Raw genomic sequence first — 25,031 nt, forward strand, 5'->3', positions numbered from 1 at the left:
ATCTGAAATATGAAATATGTACTGGGTCATCATAATTTTCAACACTGTCAGGTAACATATTATTGTACAAACCTGTAACTAACACCAAATTGTAGCAGACAGTCTGCTGAAAGGGAGTATAACATTAAAGTAGGACTAAAGTGCTTGGCCGATGTCTGCACTCTTTGATTGCTTTTCTAGTTTATTTCTGATTTTCTGGTGCATGCCGGGAATTTTGGACAAACAAAAATCTCTCTCCCTATATATATTTATATATATATATATGAAGAAATGCAATATCTTTTCTAAGTAGAGCCTTTCAATGAGGATTGAAGCAGCACCCAGCTACAGATTGATGACCTGATGATAAATCAGCAATCATTATTTCGTTCCTCAGTTTTCAGCTGCACATTTGATCACTTATCCAACATATAATTAAAACTAAAGATCACACAGTGCACCATCACAGCCATAACTACACGCACACACAGACATCTGCCCCCTGACTGCATATGCAGAGTGTGTAAGAGGAATTTTCCAACATCAAAAATCAAAGCATTTAAGTAGATTGTACACAAGCACGTCTTGGAAGCTTGATCTTACTAATCTACAAATGGCTTCTTGTTATTAAACTGCTAATTCAGAGGATTAAAGGATCCATGAGAACACAATCCCCTTTACTTCCTTTCCAGGGTATGCTGAAGGTGGCTTAAATATTAATTAAGCACACACACACATGTTCGCCCATATGCACACACACACAGCAGAGTGTGTGTACACACTCGTCTGCTCAGGATTAACTGCAGAATGTATATCCGGGACTTTCTGAGTTCCTTTTGTCTCATTTTGTCAAACAGCGTCCCCGCTTTCAGCCTGAAAACTCCAATTCTCATCAACAGAAACACACACACGCACACACACACACAGGCCTATTTTCACATCCCCCAAAACTACACTTATAAATTCCTTTCTTTCTTTTTTAGGATGCTCAGTACTGTCATCTCTGCACTTCTCTCCTCTCAAGTCAACGAATAAACCTAATTTCACTTCTTTTTCTGACATCATGGACCAAAGTGAGGAAACAGACACGAGTTACAGTGAATATATGAAGTATAATAGAAAAAATAAACCTGAAATGAAATTCGACAAACTGAAAGCTCAGAATTCTGACCCTAAACTTTTTTTTGTCACTTATCTTTTTTATTTCGTTGTATGGTTTGTTTTCCAACCAATTGGAAACACATTTTGTTTGCGATACTATCGCGACATGAATTCATGAGGAAATATTTTGTGCAGAATCTCAACCTGAGCCAAAAGTTGAACTTTTTTTTCCATCCGTGCACTCAAACTTTCTCTTTTCAAAAAGATAAAACAATCTTAATCTTTTTTATTGTGCTCTTTCTCTAACATAAAAAAAGACTGGAGCTAAAAAATGTTTTCATTCTGTGAGCCAAGGTTATGCCAGCTCCATTAAAAAGTACTGTAAATTGTTTGAGTTCCTTCTCCTCCTGATTTATTTCTTGTTTCCACATCATTCAAACGGCACAGATCTCATCTTTTTGATTGAACCGGTTATGTATGGCACATTATACATTATATATAGTGCATTAAGACTGACAGTGATAATACATTTTGACATGCTTGCCTTGCTGAAGCTGCACAAACTGCTGATATGCTGGATTTACAAGGTGTATCACTGCGCCCACATTAAATGAAAAGTTAAATTATGAACCAATCTATTTCTGATTTTAACAACATCCTCCAACGACACATTATTTTAAGTGTTCCTGTAAAAAAGCCATTATGAATATAAAACAGCTCAAATTATTGTAATATCTTGATGAAAAGGAAAAGTTCATCTCCTCCAATCTCTCCTGGTCTTAAAACCAGACAGTAAATTGACATCAAGTGTCAGCCGTGTAAAAGTCAAAGAGTCAAATCTGCGCCATAACCCAGAGAGAATGTACAGGGGGCAGCATGAAAAACTACTCACGGCAGATCACATTACCTGCCTTTTTCACTGAAATAAGCAGTGTAATTTATCCTGACCTTTTTAGATTACTATGAATGTGCTGTCGGTGTAATTTTAACTGAAGTCCTCAGCAGCTTTGCTGGTCTGGAAACACCAGCTATGAAACCCGAGGATCCAGCTGCTGATGGGATCAATGGGCTGATGCCACCAATACAGTAATGATACAATAGCAAACAAATATGAGGGGCTGCCTGACATTCACAGCCATTAGCATGTCACTGCAGGGAGATGGCTCTCTAAAACATGTAAGAAAGCTTGAACTGAGGGGAAAATAGTTAAATAAGCTCATAATAAAATGAAAATGTCACTTGTGCAAACAGGCACGTGAAAACAGAGTATGAATTACGCTGGTATACCCCTAAATAAAGCAGTACAACAAGCATATTTAGCGTAGCACAAGCACTGCTTTGATTTTTCCAGGAATGAATGACAGAAAGACTTTGGTCAATATAGGAATGCGCAAAAAGGCCGATTTTGTCATCATTCAAGGGATGGGGCTAAATGAAATACCATTGCTATCAAAATCATACTCCCTATTTTGTTCTTACCACTTTATTTTTCTTAATTTTACAACATTTGTAGAAGTTATAAAACAAGCTTAACACGTCGTCACCCAAGTATTATACAGGCCACCTGGACTTTTGGGTAGTTTTGGCCATAAAAGAGTCAGAGGTCATATCCAGGAAGCTTGACTTCTCTTTTTTGAGGAACCATTCAATTTTTTTCCCTTGCCCAAGTAGTTGAAGAGTTACGGTAATTTACAGAGACGTTTGTAAATGGCCGTAGTAGCTTTACTTTGTTTACAGCTCAATAAGATCTAGGGATGTCCAGATCCCAGTCCAAACGATGGGATTAGAGACCATTCAGAATTCTTCAGCTGATTGGTGATCAGCACTGGATTGGATTTTTTAAAAGGGAAGTAATGTTGTAATTTTTTCATCAATTCTGTGGGAAAGAAGTCTAGTTCATGCCTAATATTAACGTTTGTTGTTGCCGTGCTCCACCATCATAAATCATATACTGTCTCATGAGAGTTTACCTTAGTCACACAGGTATCATACAGGCAACCTGGATCTTTTTATTATTATTTTTTTTTTGGTGCAGAAATCTTTCTGAGAAAACTCATCTCTTCTTTCAGGAAATATATGAATTATTTTGCTTGCCCAAATAGGAGAAGTGTTAACGTATTTTAGGAAACATTGGGACATTGTTGCATGTGGATTCTATGCAGTACCTTAATAGCCCTTAATACTTTTTTTTCTAAGGAGCTGTTTGAATTTTCCCACTTGCCTAAATAGTTGAGTAGTTCTGTCTAATGATGTGGCCTAATATATCATGTTGTGGAAGTGCTAAAATCTGCAGTGACTCAAGCGTCAACTTGGTGCTGGCCGCAGAAAACACTGGAAACCATATAAACACCAAGCATAAGAAGCCACATTTTTACAGCATTAAAACAAGAAATGTTTTGGGTTTTAGGTATCTCACTTTAAACTTATGGGCATGGCATGTCTTTGTTGAATCACATTGAAATCAACAAAGAAATAACAGAGATGGATGATTAGTCCTGACTTTCACAAAAAATCGAGATCAACTTGGTGCAGAAAGAAGGGATTTTCAGAAAGACTCATTTCTCTGCCAAACATGTACAAGTCAATACTCTGAGATGCAACAGACTTGTACAACAACTCTTAAGACTCATGGGTGTGGAGTGGTCCTTACATTACTTTGCTTTACTGTGAGGCAGATGGAGAAATATATGATTTCTTCATACAGGAGATATGAAATTGTATTTGCTTGTGTTGATTACATTACTTTAAAAGGCTGATAAGTCAATTTAAAATCCAACTTCTCTGTCAGACAAAATAAAAGCACAGACTGGCGCTTGGATTTCCTGTTTTGCATCCAGGAGAAATCCCTTCGTTTTGTCACCATCACCGTCATCATCATCATCATTATGAGGAGAGATTCGCCCTCAGCCACTGTGTTCCTCACTGCTTTAAGTGACGCTAATAACAAAAGTAGAATCCTATTTGAGCTGTGACAAGTGTTTCAGGATTAGAATTTCATTCCTAATGGCTTCTCTGGTAACGCTTTAATTCACTACCTATGTGATATCAATTCCATTATAATCTCATTAAGCTGTTGCACACCGAGGTGATTTCGAATGAATGTGAAACAGCCAACCGTACGCTCCCCTCTAATTGAGCAATACTTTTTATTCATTATTATTGCCCATTATTAAATTAATGAACTTAATGGACTTATTTTCCAAATTGCAAAAGACCCCTGGCAACATGTTTTTAATTCCATTAGCAGACGTATTGAATGAAAAAATAAAAGGGGGAGATACACAGAGGTGTGTGGGGTAATTAGCCTACTGCTGTGACGGATCATCAGCGGCACAGTTTCTCCTCTCACACTGAGGGGAGTTTGTCCATCTTGTCCTGAGTCTCTGGTGACAAAACTCACCTTCACACACTCTTCACAAACTCACATTTCATGCTCTGCTCTAAAATATTTCATAGATAGGAGTAGCTTCTGTGTAAACTTGGTACATTCAGGAAAAGTAGGAGGAACAGATTGTTTTAAAAACAAGACCTCTGATGATTTCAGCTGCTTCTCTACGATAATCCAGAAAGAAAGAGGCAGCACTTTTAAAGTTTGGGGCTTTTCTGTTGTTTGATTCATATTCAACAAACATCTGCAGAATGTGGTGAGGCTGCATCACATTCATACATTTCCTCTTTTTCACAGTTTATGTATACAGATAGGAGGGAGAAACCCAGTCAATGCAAAAGTGTGCAGACATTCACAGATTGCAAATGAGCAGCTGCATACAGTGAAGCAGGGATGCACATTTTAAATGGGCCCCAAACTGAGACACTTTGCACCTTTTTTTGTTTGGCTTGTTGCATTTGCTTCATCATCCTTTTTTGGGGGCACATTAAGACGTATTTAGAAGACTTTAAGCTCCTGTAGGATTTTGCAAATCCTTGTATCTGCAGGCTGCTCTCCGAGCTTTCATGTTCCAAATTATTAATTATGGCACTGAGATTAATCATGTCCTAAATTATGTGTACAGTTACATTTTCTGTCAAGTGTACATTCAAATCCAAAGTATATCAAGTAACGTCTCACTAAACTGAATTTGAACGGTCCATAGGCTACCTGTACAAAGCTAAAGCTCTGTACATTATGCAGAAACTCAACAACTCTTACAGTTAAAGATGTATAGAAATAGATCAGGTTAGAAGGTTAGAAATATGTTTGCTGAAAACATGGTTTGCAGGTCAAAAAAAGTCTTCAAAACAAAATCCTGATCCTGACATAAAAAGGCGCTGACACATTTTGCCCATATCGCCCTCTAATGGAGACTATTTTCCTTGGTCAGATGATTGCTGATGTTTATGAAGCACGTAACACTGCAGAAAACTGACCACTTATCTGATATCAAGAGACACCTGAGGGACAGGTGAGGTTTTATTTCATAGTTCTGTAACGACGGCACAAGGATGTTTGATGTCACCCCGCTCTCTTCACTGGCTTCCAGAGGCAGCTCAAAACAAATTCAAAGCTCTTCTTCTGGCTTACAAAACACTGACAAGAACAGCTCCTGCCTACCTGGGGTTCCTCATCCAGGTCTACACTCCCGCTCACCCACTGCGCTCTGCTTGTGAAAGACGCCTGGTGCTCCCAGCCCAGCGCGGCTCCAAATCTCTAGCCAGACTCTTCTCCTCTGTTGTGCCCAAACGGTGGAATGAATAACCTAACTCTTAACGATCCGCAGAGTCCCTTTCTACTTTAAAGAGATGTCTGAAGACTCGTCTGTTTAGGGAACACTTAGGCACTTAAGCTGACCCTTCCCCTTTTTGTCCTCAGGGTTTTCTACGTTATTCAAAATAAATAAATGAATAAAAAATCCTGCATCAATGGCAGCACCTGCAGCCAAATTCTTGCTTGTGTTGTTTGTTGCTTTGGACAAAAGCGTCTGTTAAATGAAACTGTAGAACTATACTCAGTGACTGATATTTCACGGAAAATCAAATGTTCATGTTGGTATTATTTTACGATTACTTTCCTGATTTAGAGTCAAAAATCTTCTTTCCTTCAAGTCAAGTTTTTTTGAGTCTGCAAAGGTTTGTCTTTTTAATTGATTTCCTAAATATGTTTTCACATTAACAAAGGAATCCCCCTGCATTGTGCAGCAGCAATGCGCTACTTTACATTTTTTCACGCTGTGTGCAGCTTTATTTTCCTACACTGCTTCATAAATAATGTTAATGTTTGCATTCAGCCTGCGACTTGACTCTCTCTGAGCCTCTAATCTGTCACCCTTCGGTATTAAGACACATTGTACATGGCAGTACACCATATTTGAATATTGTATTGTAAGCTGAACTAAACATTACCTGAATAATATATGAAATAGATTTTCTGAAATGAGATCTTTTCAGTAACCAGAGGCCGCCACGCAAAATTGCCCAGAAGATGAAAGCTGCTGCGGATCTGCATAACTGAGCGGCCGATCGATACGTCTCAAAGTAAAATGGCAAGTCTTGATAAGGTTATTGAATTTTCTTTTTAATTAAAAAGCATACAACTGTGCTCCTCTGTCAAATACCACGGCGCTGCTGATGAGGAGGAGAGGAGGAGAGGGTTGTCCTTGTTTATAGGTTCATCAGGGTTTGGAAAACAGAGCGTGTTTGTCTCTGTCGTGTGTCAGGAAGAAGCTCTCAAACCACAAACACTCACTTACACATTAACTCTCACTACACTTTGTTTGTGAGCTATAAAATGATCAGTGTTATTTATCTGCTCGTGCAACATCATCACCATTTCATGTTTTCTATTAAAGCAAAACGACTCTGATCCAGATCTTCCCCCCAGAAAATGATACAACACTAAAGCATCCATATGCCAGCGCTGTTATGCAACATGTGAGACATTTATCCTTTTTGTTTAATGTAAACGTCCAAAAGTGGCACACTCTCTTCCCATATTCCAGTCATGAAAATGCATAATTTAAAAGAGCTGAGACCAAGCTGCTCCTCAGCGGCGCAGAGCGAGCGCTGCATCGTATCAGTGTGAACATCAGTGGAGAGAAAACTGTGCTCCCCGGAGAGAGTGCCATTACATTCAATCGTCAACCGCTGGATAAAACTCATTTCACTCTGCACAGTGTCTGAATGGCTCTATACATTCTGCAGAGGCCACGATGTGATAGCACAGCATGTCACAACCACACTAAAGGGATTTTAAAGCAGGTTAGTGCACTGCAACAAAAGCCAGCGCACAAAAAGCCACAGAGCTGCTGGGGCAGAACGGCGGCCAGCAGCAGGCCTGGAGGACCCGCGGGTGAACAAACGGGACAGAGCCTCTGCTTGTAGAGAGGCCCGAACTAAGTTGTTGACAGCAAGATAATGTCAGCTGCTATTTTTAGATGAATGAAAGCAGCTTTGGGTGAAGTGAGCCTGTTTTAAATATTCATTCCTTGCCTCTATTTAGCACCATCACTGTGCACCTGAAGAGACATTCAACATTTCCTCAGTCTGCTGCTTTGGAGTCACTGCTTTTATTTACATGCTTCCTGTGCAGTCACTTCATGCACTGAGGAACTATTTTAACCACCATTTATCTATAAAAATAGTTCTGTGTATATTAACTTCTCACTAGTATCACTTAAAATAATGCAAAACATCTGACCTAATAACACCTTAGACCATGTTTGATGTCATTTCTCCTTATATCCAAGTACTTTGAACTATAATTGAACGTCAGTGGTTGTTAGTTTACACCCATCACTTTGCTGTGACTTGGTTCATTAACAGTTCTGTCACAATGGAAAGTCATAACTGACAAAATACTGCAAAGATTACCTAATAGGTGAGTGAAAAAGTTTTGCCATCTCAGATGCAGAGTAAACATGGCGTTTAAATCTTATTATTTTGAAAACAAATGCCTCAGCACTTCCAAAATATGGACCATTTCATGGATATTTTCAAGGCAGAGTTTGTGCTTATTTTTTATGCATATCCCTGCAAAAGTCAAGCTGTTTCACTCATAAAAGATCATAATTGTTCTTTAACCATTTACAAAAAAGGGCACCACTTACTACCGTATTTTTATAAATACAACACCCCCCACTTTTTCAAGACTAATTCTTTGAAAAGACCTTTGAAGACGAAATCTGAACAGAATCACACACACATTAAATGCAGTGAAAAACCTTTTGATAATCAAATGGAGTAAAATCTGATCACTTGTGTTAATGATTTGTTGCATCACTACTTTAAAGAGGGGTATGATTCATCCCAATGTTGTAAACGTGGATAAAAAGTAACAATGCAGGATGTTTATACTAAATGTGTGGATAAATGTTGCATGAATCCCTGAATCTATCTGTAAACATTGCCACCAAGACAGGCCCCTAGAAGCCTGGCCAATCAGAGAGAATGGGCTCTGTAGAGCAGGGATCCTTAAAGAGACAGCAGCTAAATGAAGCATTTCAGACAGAGGCTGAAATAAGCGTTTTCTAAATCACCAGCAGTAGAAAAACTGTGATTTATCTGGCTCGAGATGAGATAAAGATGCTACAGGGGCACCAGAGGGACAAAATAAAGACTTGAAAAAAGCACAATACCTCCTCTTTAACACTGCCAATCCAAAAGAGTTGGGTCACTCTTTATTTAGGATGTCTGCATGTGCTGTTAGATAGATTTATTAAACAAAAAAATGAGTTAAAACAGAGACGCTGTAAAGAAAGAAGCTACATTTTTAGATATCTATAGAAGGAGAAGGATCTATATTTATCCATAGATGGATTTATGTGTGTACTGGGGATACAATGACATCCGTGTCACATTATACAGTATTTTAACTGAGAATTATTTATCAGCAGGGGCTCACTCATCTTCACGGCCTGAACCTTTGTGCTCTGCTGAATATTTCCGTTTCTAGTCGAAGCTTAAAGAGGAGCTTTGGCCGGCTCACACCGGGCAGCCAAACAGACACAGAGAGCTCCAAACATACAGCAGGTTGGTTATATAATGATCATGAAAAGTACATGAGAAAAAGCCCCCCCAACAAACACACTCTAAATCACACAGACAGGAGTGTGCACCAACATGTAGAAGCACATAAAACACACACACACGCACACATACACACACACGCTCACACGGGCTGACAGGGAGAGAGGCTAAACCTGACACGAGGTGAGATGAAGTAGCATATCTCATCATCGCTGAGCCGGCTGTGTCTGACCCCCAGGATGGAGGTAGGCTCGGGGCATGGCCTCAGGACCCAGGCAGCCAGAGCGAGCGGGGCCTCCGCCGAGACTTATAAAGTCCCCGCTACAATTTACTGGGGAGGCTCAAATTGTGGTGTCCAGTGGCCACAGCGCGGCCCTGCTGTCACCGCCACTCTTATTTGCTTCATTCCCTTTGACACTTCCTCTCGATTAGGGTCATAAATCCCATGAAATCGGTCAATAACCTATAACACTAATGTCACTCTGCTGCCATTAATTTTAAAGCCGGTGTGCCACATTGTTTCTTAACCCCTTTTTACGTGACAGGGGGGTTTATACTCCCCGGGATTGATTGAGAATAGTATATAACGGGGTTTGAATGGAGCCTTTGCAACCATAAAGTTAAACACATGTATGAAAAGCAGCAGCTGATATGACGAAATACAAAATGCACAATGCTGGATTACGTCTTTCTAACACCTTCATTCAAAACACATTTCTTCACTTTGCTTCAAGTCAGTAGCTGTTCTCAGAAACCATTTTTTTAGTGTGCTGACCAATCAGAATCAAGTATTAAACACAGAAAAAGTTAGGAAGACTGAAAAGAAATTGAGGTTGTACTAACCCCAACTTTCAAACACACAAGTTAAAGGTTTTGTGAGGACTAGCTTTTTTTGACTCCATTTCCACCAAGCAATCAAAGTTTGGATCAGTACAGTTTGGCACGGGTTGGATCAATAAAGCCTAATCCTGTTTGTGTTTCAACAGCCAACCGTGTCCTTCTTGGTAGGCAGCATGTAAGCCAGATGCTGATAGCCATGTTACATACACAAGCATGGCAGCACAGCAGTTTGACACTGAGTACCCTGCGAATAAATCCAAAGAAGAAGGCAAACGCAACTTAGTAAGCAAAGACAACGATGTAAGACATGCAGCATTTTGTTTTCTTAGTGATTGGCATGTGGCTCTTACTTACAATGTGCAATTATGTGTTGTTATTTATTACCCTGGTCACATGGGAAAGACCGATTATTTTGACCAATCACCCAACTGCAGTGTTTCTAGCTCCACCTTCAGTGGTCAGGATTCACTAATGTTACACGTTACAGACATGTCCTAGAGCGCCAGGCTGTCAGCTGTGCTAAATATAGACAGCCACTAAACTACTTACTGACAGTGTTCACTTGTTGTCACATTCGCCTACAGATACGTCAGACCACAAGGCTGCCGATAGCACTACATATAGCCGGCTGCTACAATGTTTGCTTGATGACACGTTTCAGACCATAGTGCAATGTAACTGTACCAATAAATACCTTACTTCAGCATGTTGTAAAATGTTGTCTTGAACAAAGAAAATTAGTTTTGATCCCATCTCCATTTAATTCCAAAACAAACACATCACTAAAAGAAATTTACAACAGTGTGCAGAGACTCCGGGTCACAAGGTGGCCTCCTCATAGCATCTTTAATGCTACTTTTCTTTGCTGCTCACTTGATCAAATCTCCTCTCACCCCTGAACTTTGATGATTGGCGAAGTGTCATCAAAGGGACTTTGGTGCCGTGAATTGATTAATGTTCTCCAACCCAAACACAAATACTTGGAATTAGCATTTAGAGATGTCCGATTTTGGCTCTGATAATTCCAGTCTAAATCATGGCTTTTGAAAAGGCAAATATCTAAAAGTGAGACTAACACAAGATCACTTCTAATGTCCTCACTGGACCTTTAGAGTCTGTGATTTCTTACATTTTCTCCTCTCACCTCCCGTAACTTCATCTCCAACTTTAATCCTTTTACTCCATAAAGTTTTACATCTATAAAAGCGGGTGTCAAACGTTTATTACACTAACCACAAATCCAATGATTTGTGTTTCTGAATTTTAAACACTTCATGATTCTATTTGAGAAAGTGAGTATAAAACTCCTCAAATTACATTTGTTGCAGTGAGAGAAACAGAGAGAAAGGAGTAGACGTGGATTTCTTATCATGCGTGGCAGCTTGCCAGTGGAAATGTTGCTGCCGCTCTCACCGGGGCTTCTCCTCCAATCTTTTCCTTATGTGAGAGCTGACACTTCGGGGCATATCTATGGCACAGGCGTGTTAGCGATGCACGCGCCTTCTGCTGCAACGCTCGCTGAGGAGAGGATGAAGAACTGCCATGAGAGACTTCTAGAGTTACTGGCAGGCGCAACAGGCCGACCGCAGAAAGTTAAATAAATAAATAAATAAATAAATAAATGAGAGCGTTGGAAATAATTACAACAACATGGCGTTTCAGTCAGACTTCTGTTAAAGTGCTTCTGAGGTGGAAGAGGAAACTTCTGTAAATGACTCGGTGCTGAGAGAAGCCGTTTCTCTCCGTACATCAGCTGAAGGGGGACGTTTTGAGGCCACAGCGCCACATTCCCAAGACTTCAATGACACACGCTATGATCCTCAAACTTACTTGTTGTTCTACTGTCAACGCTCAAATGACGCCTTCTGTTTTCTATTTTTAGACTTGGGGACGTCATGAAATTTGGGGCACAGTCTTTGAACCTCTGCTCCAAATTCAGATCATTTGTTGCAGAAGTCTTAATATTGAATCCTCAGTCGGGTGTAAAGTGTCTGCTTCACTTTACTTTAAAACATTATTCTGCATAATCACACATCCAGCTGTGTGTGATTCACCGGTGACAGTATCTGGCAAGTTGGCGTGCGCTGGCAACTTTCCATCCTACTACTCCACCGGCTCTTCTTTTCCTCCTCATTGTTTTGCTGTTTCCAGCCTTTATTCTCTCCTGAAGAGAGGAAGAGGAGGCTTTAAACAACACCGCCGCAGTTAATCATTAAATCGGACTTTTATTCTCGCCTCCTCTGGAATGGCTGGAGTTGAATTGACACGCAGCGGGCGAGGCAAAATGGCCGCTCGTGGTAACAGCTCACAAGCCCCTGGACAACCTGAGGCATGGCCATCCAATCCCACATCATTAAGGCTGGAGTCCTTTATTGTGTTGGAGGCATTAAATGGTGCGCTGGCTATAGCCCTGAAGTCACACTCCACTAGGAGAAAACAGCAGAAAAATAACGGCACAGCTGGATAATGACTTTTCCCTGGGAGGCTGACCATGTGTACAAAAGCGCTAATGATAGCAGGTGCAATAAGCGAGCGCAAGGCTTTTACTGCGTCCGGATCTATTTTCCTCCTGCTAAACTCGCCAGTGATTTCCCCCGTGTAGGTGTCTTTCTGTAGTTTAAGAACACCTCCCCCCTCCTCTCCTCCTCCTTCCCCTCCATCCCTCTCTTTCCTCCTGTATCTAATCTCTTTATCAGCTGTGCGGCTAATATCAAAGAGGACTGTGGTGTGAAAATCCTGCAAGTAAAACCTGCTGTCAGAGCCTAATCACAATTAGCTGGGCTCTAGACCCATTAGCCCCAAGGGGGAGAGACCAAAAGCTGACAGAATTATTGTTACTTCTACTACTAAGCTGCTGATTGTTAATGATCCCACAAAGAGAAGGAAAAGGAGCTAAATCAGTCTCATTCATCCCGACGTTTTCCTGTGAATTCATCCTGGATGTCGTCAGATTTAAGCTGTAAACATATACACTCTCTGGCCTGATGAAGTTGCCGCCCTCTGATTGGTGTTAGTGGATAAACAGATAACACATTTCCTGGATGTTCTCGACTCTGCTGCTTCCTTTAGCCCAGCTTTGCGGCAGAGCTCTTACATCAGCTCTGCTACAAAGGCATGTGTGCCTTCCAGATTATAAAACATTGAGCTGGAAGAAGTTAATGACTGATTGCAACAGCCGCTCCGGAAACTTGTAAGACCAAAAAAAAAAAAAAAAAAAGGAGAGCAACAACTCCCGGACAAAACAACAGCGTGCACGTGACAAACCCTGGAGTGAATCACCTGCAGTGAGAGCTTTCAAAGAGGAGCCTCACATTTGATGTTAAGCCCCCAAACTGTTCTGACTGTCGGAAGACTTGCCGGGGGAGATAGAAATGTCTAAAGTTATTACAGCAGTCAGGTAAAGTGTGTGGCAACGCGGCCCTGTAATGGGGGTGGAAAGCCGGCCAGCAGCAGCTAATGAAGGCGTCTCGGGGAGTACTAAAGAGTCTACGTGACACTACTCCTGATGCGCCTGTCTGAGGACACAGATCAATTAATACATTAACAAACGATCGCAAGCACTTCATCTGGCAATATGAAACCAGCGGCCTGGACGCGCTGCCCTCCCGCCCAGAATGGCTGATCAGCTCTGCCTCTGCTCACCCTCCGCCATGAATTTCAACATCGTCTCCGCCTGGGTTTGTAATGTCTCACCAGAGGCATGCATTGTAACCCAAACACATGCTGCACATGTATGCGCTGTGCAATAAGGGCAGATGCAGGAGCCCTTCCAGCTATTCGTTATCGCCGCAGAAACCTACAGATACAATTTGCAGTATAATGCTCCATATATGACTGGATCACAGCAGCTCTGATTGAGCGTCTGCCTAAAGGGAATCCACTCCCACTTACGACCACAGATCCAAAGCCTCAAACTGAGTCTTTCCTGTTTTTTAACTCCTCTTCTTTGGACTCTGTGTTCTCCTCTGATAAAAACAAAGCATTAATGCAGGCCAAACACACCATGTGAGCAGCCTGCGGCACACTTGAGTGCGTTGGTCGGGGAAGTCTAACGTAAACCATTGCTCCTTGCCATGCCATATATATCCAGTCTCCCCATTACCACCATCTCCACTCGACAGCGAGGGCCCTGCACTGCTAAATTATTCATCACACTGAGGGGAGGACAGAAGCATGCATGGTTTCTCCACTCCATGCCTCTTCCCTTTTTCTCCCTGGCTCTAATGCAAAGGAACAGCCGGGGTGGAGAGAATGATATACAGGCCCGTCTCTCCATCACTGTGTGGCCATCGCAGGAGATGTCACCTCCACTTCCTACAATTACCTCAGCAGTTGAGGTTGGGTTTGGGTTGCTCTGTGGCAGACCAGACGGTCGCTGGCTCACCCGCTGTGCATTCAGGGGAAGAAAGGTGGTTGGCACCCAGGGGCCCCATGCATAACGTGGGACGTCTTTGTATACACATTCATCTATATCAGTGGGCAATAGGGAAATGTAAGCCAAAGGTAATTGCCCCGGATAAGAACATCTGCTTGGTGAATAAATATTCTAATGAGGGGAGCTTGCAGGTTCCCCAGACTGATGCACGGCTGACAGGCCTCCGGAGGGACGGCAGGTAATGCACACCACCTGCAGTTCAAACAGGAGGCGGTCCCACCCTCCTCTCACAGCTAAATGCTGGTCCACACACACACGCACACATGCTGCCACCCACGCGCTGTGGGTGATACCAGGGATGAGTGGTAAATCATTGATCATGCACTGGTTGTGATGTTCTCGAGACCGACAAGTGCAATGTGAGACTCTTGCAGCTCTCGTCTCTGCTGCTGGAGAGGTGCTGAGCTGAGGCGAAACACAGGAATCCTGCACAAAATGAATTTCTTCTGCTTTCAAATATCTTCTCAGACAATCAGTTAAATCTAGACCGTCCCCACTCAACGTTTTAGGAGTTACAACATGTGACTTCTACAACACAAAGACAGGGAGATATGACTAGATTTAAAATATAATAAGAAAATGTAGTTTAACAGAAACATTACTCCATGTTTGCATCAATCACTTGGATTTGATCATTATCTTTGCAATAGTATACGTTTCATGTTTGTGCATCTCAAATCAGACCACTGATGAACCCAAACCAGTATAACAAAACATAATATCCAAGAAATACTTCTCAGACTTTCCCCTTCTCTAGAGAAAATGAGCCCAACCTCTAAATAAATAACTATACAATTAAAAATGACAACTAAAACTATAACAAAAAATACTAAAATAAAAATAAACAAATCACCAGAAGATTCATTTGAAGCTATAATTTTTTTGGAATGGCTCTGGCAAAAAAAAAAAAAAAAAAAAAAAACAGGTAAATTTACAAATACACATAAGACAGAATTATTAACTTCACAGTTCCAGTCAGAGAGACATTCATGTATGTTTGAAGGAAAGCAGGATCCAAAATTAGCAGCCAGCACTTGGTGGATTCGGATTAAGAAACGTGTTTGCACCACCGATTGCCCTAGGTGAGAAGTTTAAGAAAATCAAGTTGCAATTCCTTGATTGACCACTCATATGTGTTAGTGCTGTTGCTACTTGACTTTTTCATAGAGTGTCTGTGCTAGCATAATAAGATGCAAATAAAAACAAATCAAAACAAAATAAAAACACTCACCACAAAGATTTCTGCTATGTGTATTGCACATTGCTGGACTTATTTAATATATTATTGCTTACTTTATGCATAACTTATTGCATTTATTGCTTATTTTGTTACCCTTTTCTATTTCATTCCTCTTTTTACCTCTTACTGCTGCACTGGGTGATGAGAAACTGGTGATTTCTGCCAGAGATTAACAAAGTTTATCTGATTCTAGAGTCTAAAACGATGAGCATCCAGGTCGGTTTTATTGTTCCTACATTGTATTAACATCTTATAAAGACATGCCTTACTTCAGTGACAACACAGGCAAAAACACTGTGTGTACAACAGGACATCAAAGGTCACAAGTTTTTAAGCAACGACTCATCACTGCTTGCTCTATTTTCATGTAGGGTGTCTTCCCTGTTGTCACGCAAACCAAAACATTTGTAAGTGCGGGTCAGTCCTGAGGGTCAGGACTGAACTTGGCAAAGAATCTACAGAAAGACTTGAAACTTTGCAAATTGTGCTCTCTGGATTCTTTTCAGTGGATCATGAATGATTTGGAGGCAGATGCATCTGTTTGCATACATGTTGTGTTGGGTGTATGATGTGTATTTGTTTCTGTTGCAGCTTTGTGAATGTGCTTCTGCCTGTCTTGGCCAGGAAAAATATTTTCTAATCACAAGTCGAGTCTTTTCCTGGTTAAAGTTCAGATCAAAAAAAAAAAGAAAAAAGGAAAAGGGATTCTTAAGGTAATCCCGAATATTCAAATTTTTATTTACACATTTTGATTCAACTTTAAGTCTTAAGTAATAAAGCAAAGTTATTCTTATCAGTATCTTTAGCCGGTAATCAACTGAATGCTATAAAATGTACTTTACAATCTTAACTTTCAGATTTATTATTCTGATAAACAAGCCTGACAGTCTGAAATCAGACATTGAAATGCCTTTTCTGACAAATATAATGTTTATTTGTAGCTTTTCTAAAGGATAACACCGTTACACATAAAGAAAAATACATGCATATGCAAAATGTCCAATCTGAGTTCACGTGCTGCGCAGTTATTTCAAGACTTTCTGGAATATTTGGACATCCAGTGATTCCTGGTTAATGTGACAGCGTTTGCATTTTTTAGGAGTTCCATTTTGGTTTCTTTCTCTGTCTCTTTAAAGAAGTTTCAGCTCACACACTCCCACACACACACACACACACACACACACACACACTGTGCTGCAGGGTTTTATTATGTGGTGCCATGACGTCAGTTTGTTAGCTGCACCTGAACGCCGAGCATGTTGGTGGCAGCTAAAACTCAAAGTTTAGAGTCAAACTCAGAGGTATTTTAACTTTGTTTGAAGAGGAGTGTAAATTTCTCTGGACTTAAAAAGTAAAACGCCACGTTCGAAAGCACAGAGATGTTTTTATTTCTTTTGAACGACAGTGTGGAAATAGCGCAAAATTTTGAAATGTGTGCTTTAACTTTAATCACATGGCGATGACACTGACTCTGGTAACAAAAACTGTTTCATGACTGAAAAACTTGAATTCTTTAAGAATAAAAATACAACAAAAAGAAATATTTGAAAATCATTAATGCCCTTTTTTTTGAAAATCCCAGCTGTCATGCTAACACGGCTGAAGGTGGAGGACAAGTTTTATATGCAGCTAACAGTAGTTGTGTTTTGAATGTAGAGCAAAAGTAACACCAAAAACTAAAACCTTAAAATAATCTTGGCCCTAGAAGAGTTTTTATTAGGAGTAAAATGTTTTTGTGTCATGGTATGAGGATGTTTTATGGCTGGTTGAAATAATAGTCGCGATGTTGATCCAACATTTTATTCTGGTGTTTATCTATATTTGTTTGAATACTGTAAACAGAGCATTTCTCCATAACCATCATGAAATAATAAGAGCTGAGGAGCCTGCAGGGCTGCAGACTAAACCTCACGTATGTCTCTGTCTGAGTGGTCATGGCTCAGACCGGCTGCAGGGAGAATCAGAGCTGAAGCCGGAGGTGGAAAAAAGGTGAGCAGCATCCTCAGCGCTCGCCTTCAAAGAGGCCGGAAAACAGCGCTGAGCCTCTCTCGATCAGCATCAAGGCCCGGGAGGCGTCGCAAGACAAGTATCAGGGAGGCCTCTGAAAACACACACCACACGCTGGATTGTTTTCTTTTAGTTGTGATATTATTTGGAAATCGTACACTCCTCCTGTCACTTCCACTCTGCTCACGAAACAAACTTTTCTTCTCTTCAAAGTGCGGCTCGTTTTCTCCACTTAGAGTAACTTTTAGCCCCAAAACATCCTCTCTCCCTCTGGTTATCTGAGCTACAAATCGATACCCAGCTCCGCTCCATTCAGAGCATGCTTAACATGGCTTTGTGATTCACGGTTTGCTCTCTCAGAAAAGTGGCCTTCGTATTAAGACACATAATGGAATCGTTCAGGTAAAATAACTCCTCGCCACCCCTCCAAAAAGAGAGAAAAAGAGGCTCTTTCCTCTGAAATCTGAACTGCTGCACACACTCACACACATCCGTAACTGCATTACAGCACTAACTGCTAAACTGTGGATATGCTGGGAAATATGTGTTACATTGGAGAGTAATTTCATTCACTTTGTGTTTCTGTAAATGCAAAAAAGCAGCGAGCGCAGGGTGGGTGTTGTAGAGAGAAAAACAAACCACCGAGGAGACAAAACCAATCTGACTAATCGCACAAAATCTCAAACAGAATTAATCAGCAGCTCCTGGTTAACAATCTGTAATCATCCTCATTCTGTGTCTAACGCTGCTTAATTTATGGTAAAACAGAAAATGTTACACAGGCTCCGATTGGCCGACAGAAACACCATCACAGACAAAAAAAAGAGATTCAAAATGTGTCCCCAGAAGACCCCAAGCCGTTCCCTTCCAGACGTTAAATCAGAGGGATGTAGTTTCAAATGACAGGCAGGTTGCATGCTGGGTAGTTTAGGTGTCAGAGGAAGTTGAGTAAGAGGAGTTGTAAAGGTATTAGTGTGGGTAAGAATCACAGAGCGGCGTCCTCGCTGCTTGAGATAAATCCGAGCACGCAGGCCTCTGTAGCATCTGGCTGCAGCATCCAGCATCAATAAAGACGTAGGAATATAACGGCTGTGTTCATGCAGGGGGGAGGCGTGACCCCCACCACCTTAAACACACACACACACACACACACACACACACACACACACACACACACACACACACACACACACACACACACACACACACACACACACACACACACACACACACAGAGGATTTACAGGCTCAGGCTTTGTTTTTGTGGTACTCACCCAAAAGTACATCATCATGGTGGAAGCGGGACGGGTGTCAGCAGGCGGGCAGCTGGAAGCAGAAAAAGGCCGAGCACTGGGACCAGTCCAGCCAGTCAAGAGGAGTCCGAACGTGTGGGCAGAGAGCTCACTGGTCCCTGTTCCTGTGAGGCTGCAGCCTGCCCTCTAAACTGTTCAATGGGGCTTGACTTCAGGTTTCCCACCTTCTCCTTCCTCTTCTTCTTTTTTCTTCTTCTGCTTCTTTCTTTCAGTTAATATTTAAAGCCTCCACTCCTTTCTTTTCTTCTTCTTTTTTCTTCTTCAGCACAGAAAGCAGAAAAAGGGGTAGAAACAAGAAAAAAAGACAGAGCCAGGGAGGTGTTGTAACCTCTTTTTTCTTTTGACACTCTTCCACTCCACTTGCCTCTCCAACGCCACTCACTTCGAGACTCTCCCTCTGTCTCTCTCAGCTCTCTCCCTCTCCCCCTCTCTGTCTCAGCCCCCCCACCCCGTGCCGTCTCTTATTGGTGAATGTGAAATCAGTCGGTACGGCGCCGAGGCTCAACTAGAGCAGCAGCAGCAGCAGCAGCAGCCCGCGCGCTTGACAGCTGCCTCCAGCGTTCCTCCACCGGAGCCGTGTTGCTCTGCATAGAGGAGAGCGCCGAACAAACCGGGATCCTGCAGACGGTACTGTAAAATTCAGTGTCCCGGGGAGGGAGGGGGGGAGGGAGGGGAGGCAGGAAGCTGGTGGGGAGGAGGAGGAGGAGGGTGGGAGGGGGGCACTTGTGTTGATGATGCTGGTGAAAGTGGAGGACTAAAAGATTGCTCCTCTTTCTTCTTGTTGCTGCCAGTGAGCAAGATGTTGCAAGAGAAGTTGTGGCAGTTTTACTTCACTGAAGAGAAGAAGAAGACAATGCAGAAGACGTAGAAGAGGAAGAGGGAAGGTGTGTGAGTTAGTGTGTGTGTGTGTGTGTGTGGGAGATCACAGAGTAAACCTTCAGGCAGTTGGGAATCACTTCTTTTTCCACTTTTAGCCGCTGATGCTCTCCGTCACTGTGTGTTTTCTCTTTCAAGCACCCAGACTCTCGGGTTAGTGAGCAGATTTGGATTAAAATCAAAGATCCTCAGTGGCAGATCAGAGGCCACATGAAGTTGAAACACCTTTGTGTGCCAGGCTCTATTACATTACAAGCTTTAGCGTGTTTTCCATCTGGCGGCTGCAGTGGAGGAAACCAGGCGCAGGAGGGGAGGGGAGGTGGAGGAGAGGGGAGGGGGTTTGGCTATCTTTTAGACAGCACTGTAACAATGAGCCTGCCTCAGCAATTTTCAAAACATATCATCAATAAGCGACTGGGAGCATCGCGCTTTTAAATATTAACCCTGTGTGGACCACAGAGGGGAGGGGGGAGGCTGTGGAGAGCTGGAGCGGTTTTTGCGGCGTCCTCCGGTGCTGGATCATCCAATAAAAGATGTCCTGGGGGATGAGCTAATTTACTGTAGGATCCTAAAGAACATTTGCCAGCTATAGAGAACATTGGCGTAATGAACAGAGCAGATACGTTCAGGTTATGTTACCCATCAGTAATTGCCACATAAGGAGGCTGAGTTAAATTTGCAGCTGGCTTTTTGAGCGAATTGATACACGAGGGGCCTCGTTCATATGGCGTAACTGTCATCTTGAATTTATCACCAGTTTTATTTTTCCCGCCTCCTCCTCCTCCAGGAAGCACGTGAGCGCTAAATGTGTGGCACAAAGAATCCCAACTTTTTAAAATAAGTCACGATTTAGGCCTTCCTCTCCCTCTCTGTCACATCACAATCCAGCCTTTCTGTCATGTCACACACACACACTCACACACACACACACACACAATCTCCTCCGCGCACATACAAGACCTCCGTATCTTTAAACATGTCCACCAGAACCCAATGAATTTACATTAGCAATCACAGAGTGGGTAACCGCCCCCACTCCTCCATCAATCTCTGATGGGAAATAAAAATGAAATGCACTTCTCAGGCAACTTGGATTAAGGATCACGCTTTTATCAAATACTAAAGTCTATTTCAAGTCCTGTTCATAAATAACTGAGGGGGAGAGAAAGAGGGAGGGGAAGAAAAAGGGTGGAACACAAAAAAAGGAAAAATAAACCAGAGGGGAAGGTGCAGACAGGAAGACGGGGGCGGTGTGGGTGCAGGCAGAGAGCATCATGGTCTTGGAGCTAAGGGCACTTGGGGTTGGAGGGATTAGGAAATAAGGTAGAAAATAAGAATCTGAGGGTATTTCAGCTTCATTTAATCCCCACGACTCCTTTCCAGGAATCTCCTTCAATTACAGATGAAAAATGGAGCTCTGCTGAAGATGGCGTAGCTCGGGGTGCAGACCCAGTTCTCCCTGCTTCCTGTCTCCTTCTCCCACACTGCTCGCTGAGGATGCGAGTGGCTTTCCCGACCATTTAGATTTCCCACCATAGTCTAGACACTCCCCAGAGACTCTGCCATCCATTATAAAGATAGAGCTTTCAAAGAGAAGAGGAAGTGAAGGCCTCACACAGCGCACGCTCTTCCTAAAATGTCTCCGACTCTCACAGATTCCAGATCTGTTGTCTTAATATTTTATGATGATCTCACCTCTCCTCTGTAGAGCGCTGCTGCTTACAGAACATCTCCTGTCAAACTGCACTCACGTCTCTGTCATTACAGCGACTCCAGAGGAGACAATGAGCCGCACTTCCCTCGAGTTCTCACTTCACGCCGAATCCCAGCGGACTCCTGGGTTATAGTTACGGCTGGCTCGACCTCTCGTCCTCATTCATCAAACACTCAGCCCCGCGCCGGCTGGCCTCAGCTGGCAGGAGAGCCGATTGGTCAGTGTAAGGGCAGGAGGAGAAGCCGCTCCATCCTGAGTCTATTTGAGGTTTCTCTTCTCTAATCACACACTTCACTTTATGGAGTGACCTGTTTTACAACTGGCTGACGAGGATCCTCGGCTGTGTTCATCAGCTCCACAGGTAGGTATTGACATTTCTACGCTAAATACAGCACACGGTGAAAGTGAGGCCGTGCAGAGAGATGGAGATTCAGTCCTGGAACAGGAAGACCATCCACCGCTCTCTGTCTCTCTTATCACATAAAAATACAGATGTTTGGATAAACTTTAGTATTTCTGCAGTTCTTTGCTGATGCTAATCTTAAAAATGAACACCTGAGCTGAGTTTGAGGTGTGCATGGAGACTTTTTACCATCCAAAAAAAAATTTCAAGCTGAATTTAAGTATCTCCATCTATTAGCATCAGTGCTCATATCTCAAATGGTGTAAAAACACAGGGGGGGATAGCACTGACTGCAGGCTAAATTGAACCCATTACATCTGCAGATGAAAAGGTGATTCCCATATAATTTAAAGAAACATATACAAGCTGCTACAAGCTACAAAATCTTACTTTCAGCTTTATTTTCATTAAATAAAAGTTAAGAAATCCAAAACATGTTAAGTGGAAGCAGAGGCTTAGACACAGGGGGTAAAATTTGCTTCAAGAAGAAGCAAAGCGAGAAGCAGAGGAAGTTGGGCAAGAAGAAATGCGAGGAGAAGCATTTGAAAATGTTCAGGAAAAAGCAAAGAAGGGAGAACAAGACAAACAGGAAGAGGCACTAAAAGCACAAGATGAGGCACGAGAGGAAAGAAGAGGCACGATGAGAAGCATAAGGAGAAGTATAAGGAATAAGCGCAGGAAGAGGCAGAAATCAGAGAGAGTGAGAATTAAAATGAGGTGGGAGAAGCACAGGAATATACAGAAGAAGAAGAGGCTCAAAAGGCACAAGATTGAGCACAAGAAGAAGCATTAGAAGAAACAGGAACAAACTCAAGAAGCACATTTGAAAATGCAAGGGAAAAAAGCAAAGGTGGGAGAATAAGACAAAGCGAGAAGGTACACTGAAAGCACAAGATGAGGCACAAGAGGAGGAACAAAAAAAGGCAAAAGGAGAAGCACAGAGAGAAGTGTAAGGAAGGAGCACGAATCAGGCAGAGGCACAGGAAAAAAAGAGACGAGAGAAAAGGCACAAGATTAAGCATTGGGAGAAACAGGAAAGAGCACAAGTAGCACACGAAGAACTGCATGGAGAAGCAAAGGAAGAAGCAAAAAGAAAAAGCACACAACAACACACAAGAAGGTACACAGGAAGAGGCGCAGAAAGAGGAGCAATATTGAGCAGAGAGAGACACTTAAAGCACAAGATGAGGCAAAAGAAGAGGCACAGGAAGAAGCACCAGAAAAAGGAAGAAGAAAGAAAGGAAGAAGAAACATGGGAATATACACAATAGGCGATATACACAGAGGCATAAAAAAACAGGAAAAAACACAAGATTCACAAAAAGTAAAAGAAGAAACACATAATGATGCACAGAAAAAAGCAAAGGAAGAACAAGATGAGGCAGGAAGAAGCATTTAAAGCACAAGAAGAGGAACAAGAAAAAGAGAAAGAAGCACAAAAGGCACAAGATGAAGCAGAGGGAGAAGCATAAGAAGAAGCAGGAAAAAGCAAAAAAAGTATGTCACGTGTTGGAATAGGGTTGGGTTTATTCTAGCTTCAACAAGTGTTTGCATATTGCTCCTCTTGACTTCTACATATGACCTGAGGCATGTTGTTAGGGCTGGAGTTGCACAGCCAAGGAGAAAGAGATAAAAAAAACGCAGAAGGAGGAGAGGCAGTCAAATGCTGCAATCATCTTCTCACAGAGTGAAAACAAGAAAGGCCTGTTTACATCTCTGCACACAGCACAAGACAGAACACAAGCTGAGTATGTGAGCTGGGTTAACCAGTTCAAACTCAAAAACTCCTAAAGATCTCTAAATCTGCACAGAAACCCAAGATTTAAACATCTTATGAGCTTGATGTCTGCTGTACTGAACCGTCTGACCTGACCAGAAGAGTATCTTGTTTCTGATGCTTTGTATGATGGGAAAGCTGTGAGAATAAACACAGGGGGAGCAGGTAGACTCAGGATGGATGGATCTACTTGAACGCACCACTTTTTAGGTTTTTCATTTCGTGAAATGAAATAAAATTGGGTGATAAGTTAGCGGCAGTAACAAAGAAGAAATTACGTTAGGCCATCCAGACGTCCCTCGAGACAATAAATATGTGTAATATAAGAGTAGGAAGACCTGTTTTACGTAGTAATTTCTTTAGTCTGCATATTTAGCCTTAAAAAGCATAATGTTTTGTTCCTCAGCCCTGGAAGACATCATTAAACATCATTTGTAAGCATGCATTACTCTGTACGCTGCAAACCGCCCATCTGCTGACTTTGGAGCTCACTGTCGGGGAGACAATAAATCTATCGTAAGGCTCCATATGAAGAATCCAGCGATAGTAACACCACCATGTCGGCATACATGGAGTATGTTAAACGCAGCCGTATGCACAGACTGTATGTAGTGTTAATAATGCAGTGTTTACACCCTGGCATTAAGCAGCCAGTGCTGGCCCAGGGCTCTGCAGTAATTAGGAGCTGTATGTTGGGGATGTGAAGGCTTGCTGTGTGTCATGCTGATACCACTGGAGTGTCGGCAGCAGCAGCACAGCGAGCTACACTGGGCCACACCTTTGTGTCCCCGCAGGAAGTGACACCTTTTTGTTTCGACAAGTGCTCCGGCGGCTTCTGAGCTCAGTCGGCTGCAGGTGGAAGCTGTGGCCTTTGTCATTTTATCAGATCAAGGCATAATGTTTACGCCTTCAGTATGAATGTCTGAGGGGGTGGGACGAGGATATCTAACTTGTGTTGTAGCTTACTTGTTAAGAGGCATTACAGGGACAAGACAGATCACTGTGAGCTGGTCAAAATCGCAATGCATTGTGCTAGAGGTGGGCGGATTGATCCAAATATAGATAATCTCGATACCAACATTTGAAGTGATATCGAATGATACCAGTGTAAAAACAGTGATACTCTAGTTTAATTTTTTCTCCAGCATCGACTGACTGCTGCGGTTTTATAAAAGTGGTGACCTGACATTGTCTGTGCCGCTGTGTCACAGCACAGAGCAGCACACTCCCCCCCCCCCCCCCCCCCCCCCCTGTATTTTGCTGTTGCACCGTCATGTGACTCAGGGAAACAAGCAAGAACACTCAAAAGTTTGTTTGAAAATTTTCACAACATTTATTCTATCTTTATACTGAATCATTTTCAGAAAATGAGTGCAATAATGGG

At 42.2% G+C, this 25,031-nt stretch overlaps 1 protein-coding gene across 8 annotated transcripts in view; it reads right to left on the bottom strand.

The window, feature by feature from the left end:
* Positions 1-25,031, bottom strand: part of LOC141809421 (RNA binding protein fox-1 homolog 3-like) — a 499,189-nt gene that overhangs the window by 133,378 nt on the left and 340,780 nt on the right. The window contains exon 1 of one of the 8 annotated variants that reach the window (XM_074696430.1): positions 18,839-19,255. The exons of the other annotated variants lie outside the window; for them this stretch is intronic. Within the exon in view, the coding sequence (XP_074552531.1) occupies positions 18,839-18,856 (18 nt within the window). The 5' untranslated portion in view covers positions 18,857-19,255. Of the gene's footprint in view, positions 1-18,838; positions 19,256-25,031 lie in introns of those variants that run through there. 8 annotated transcript variants of the gene reach the window in all.

This window comes from Halichoeres trimaculatus, unplaced genomic scaffold, assembly GCF_033239565.1.
Source record: "Halichoeres trimaculatus isolate MK-OKI-2021-1 unplaced genomic scaffold, fHalTri1.1 fHalTri1_scaffold_20, whole genome shotgun sequence".
In the NCBI taxonomy this organism is placed as follows: domain Eukaryota; kingdom Metazoa; phylum Chordata; class Actinopteri; order Labriformes; family Labridae; genus Halichoeres; species Halichoeres trimaculatus.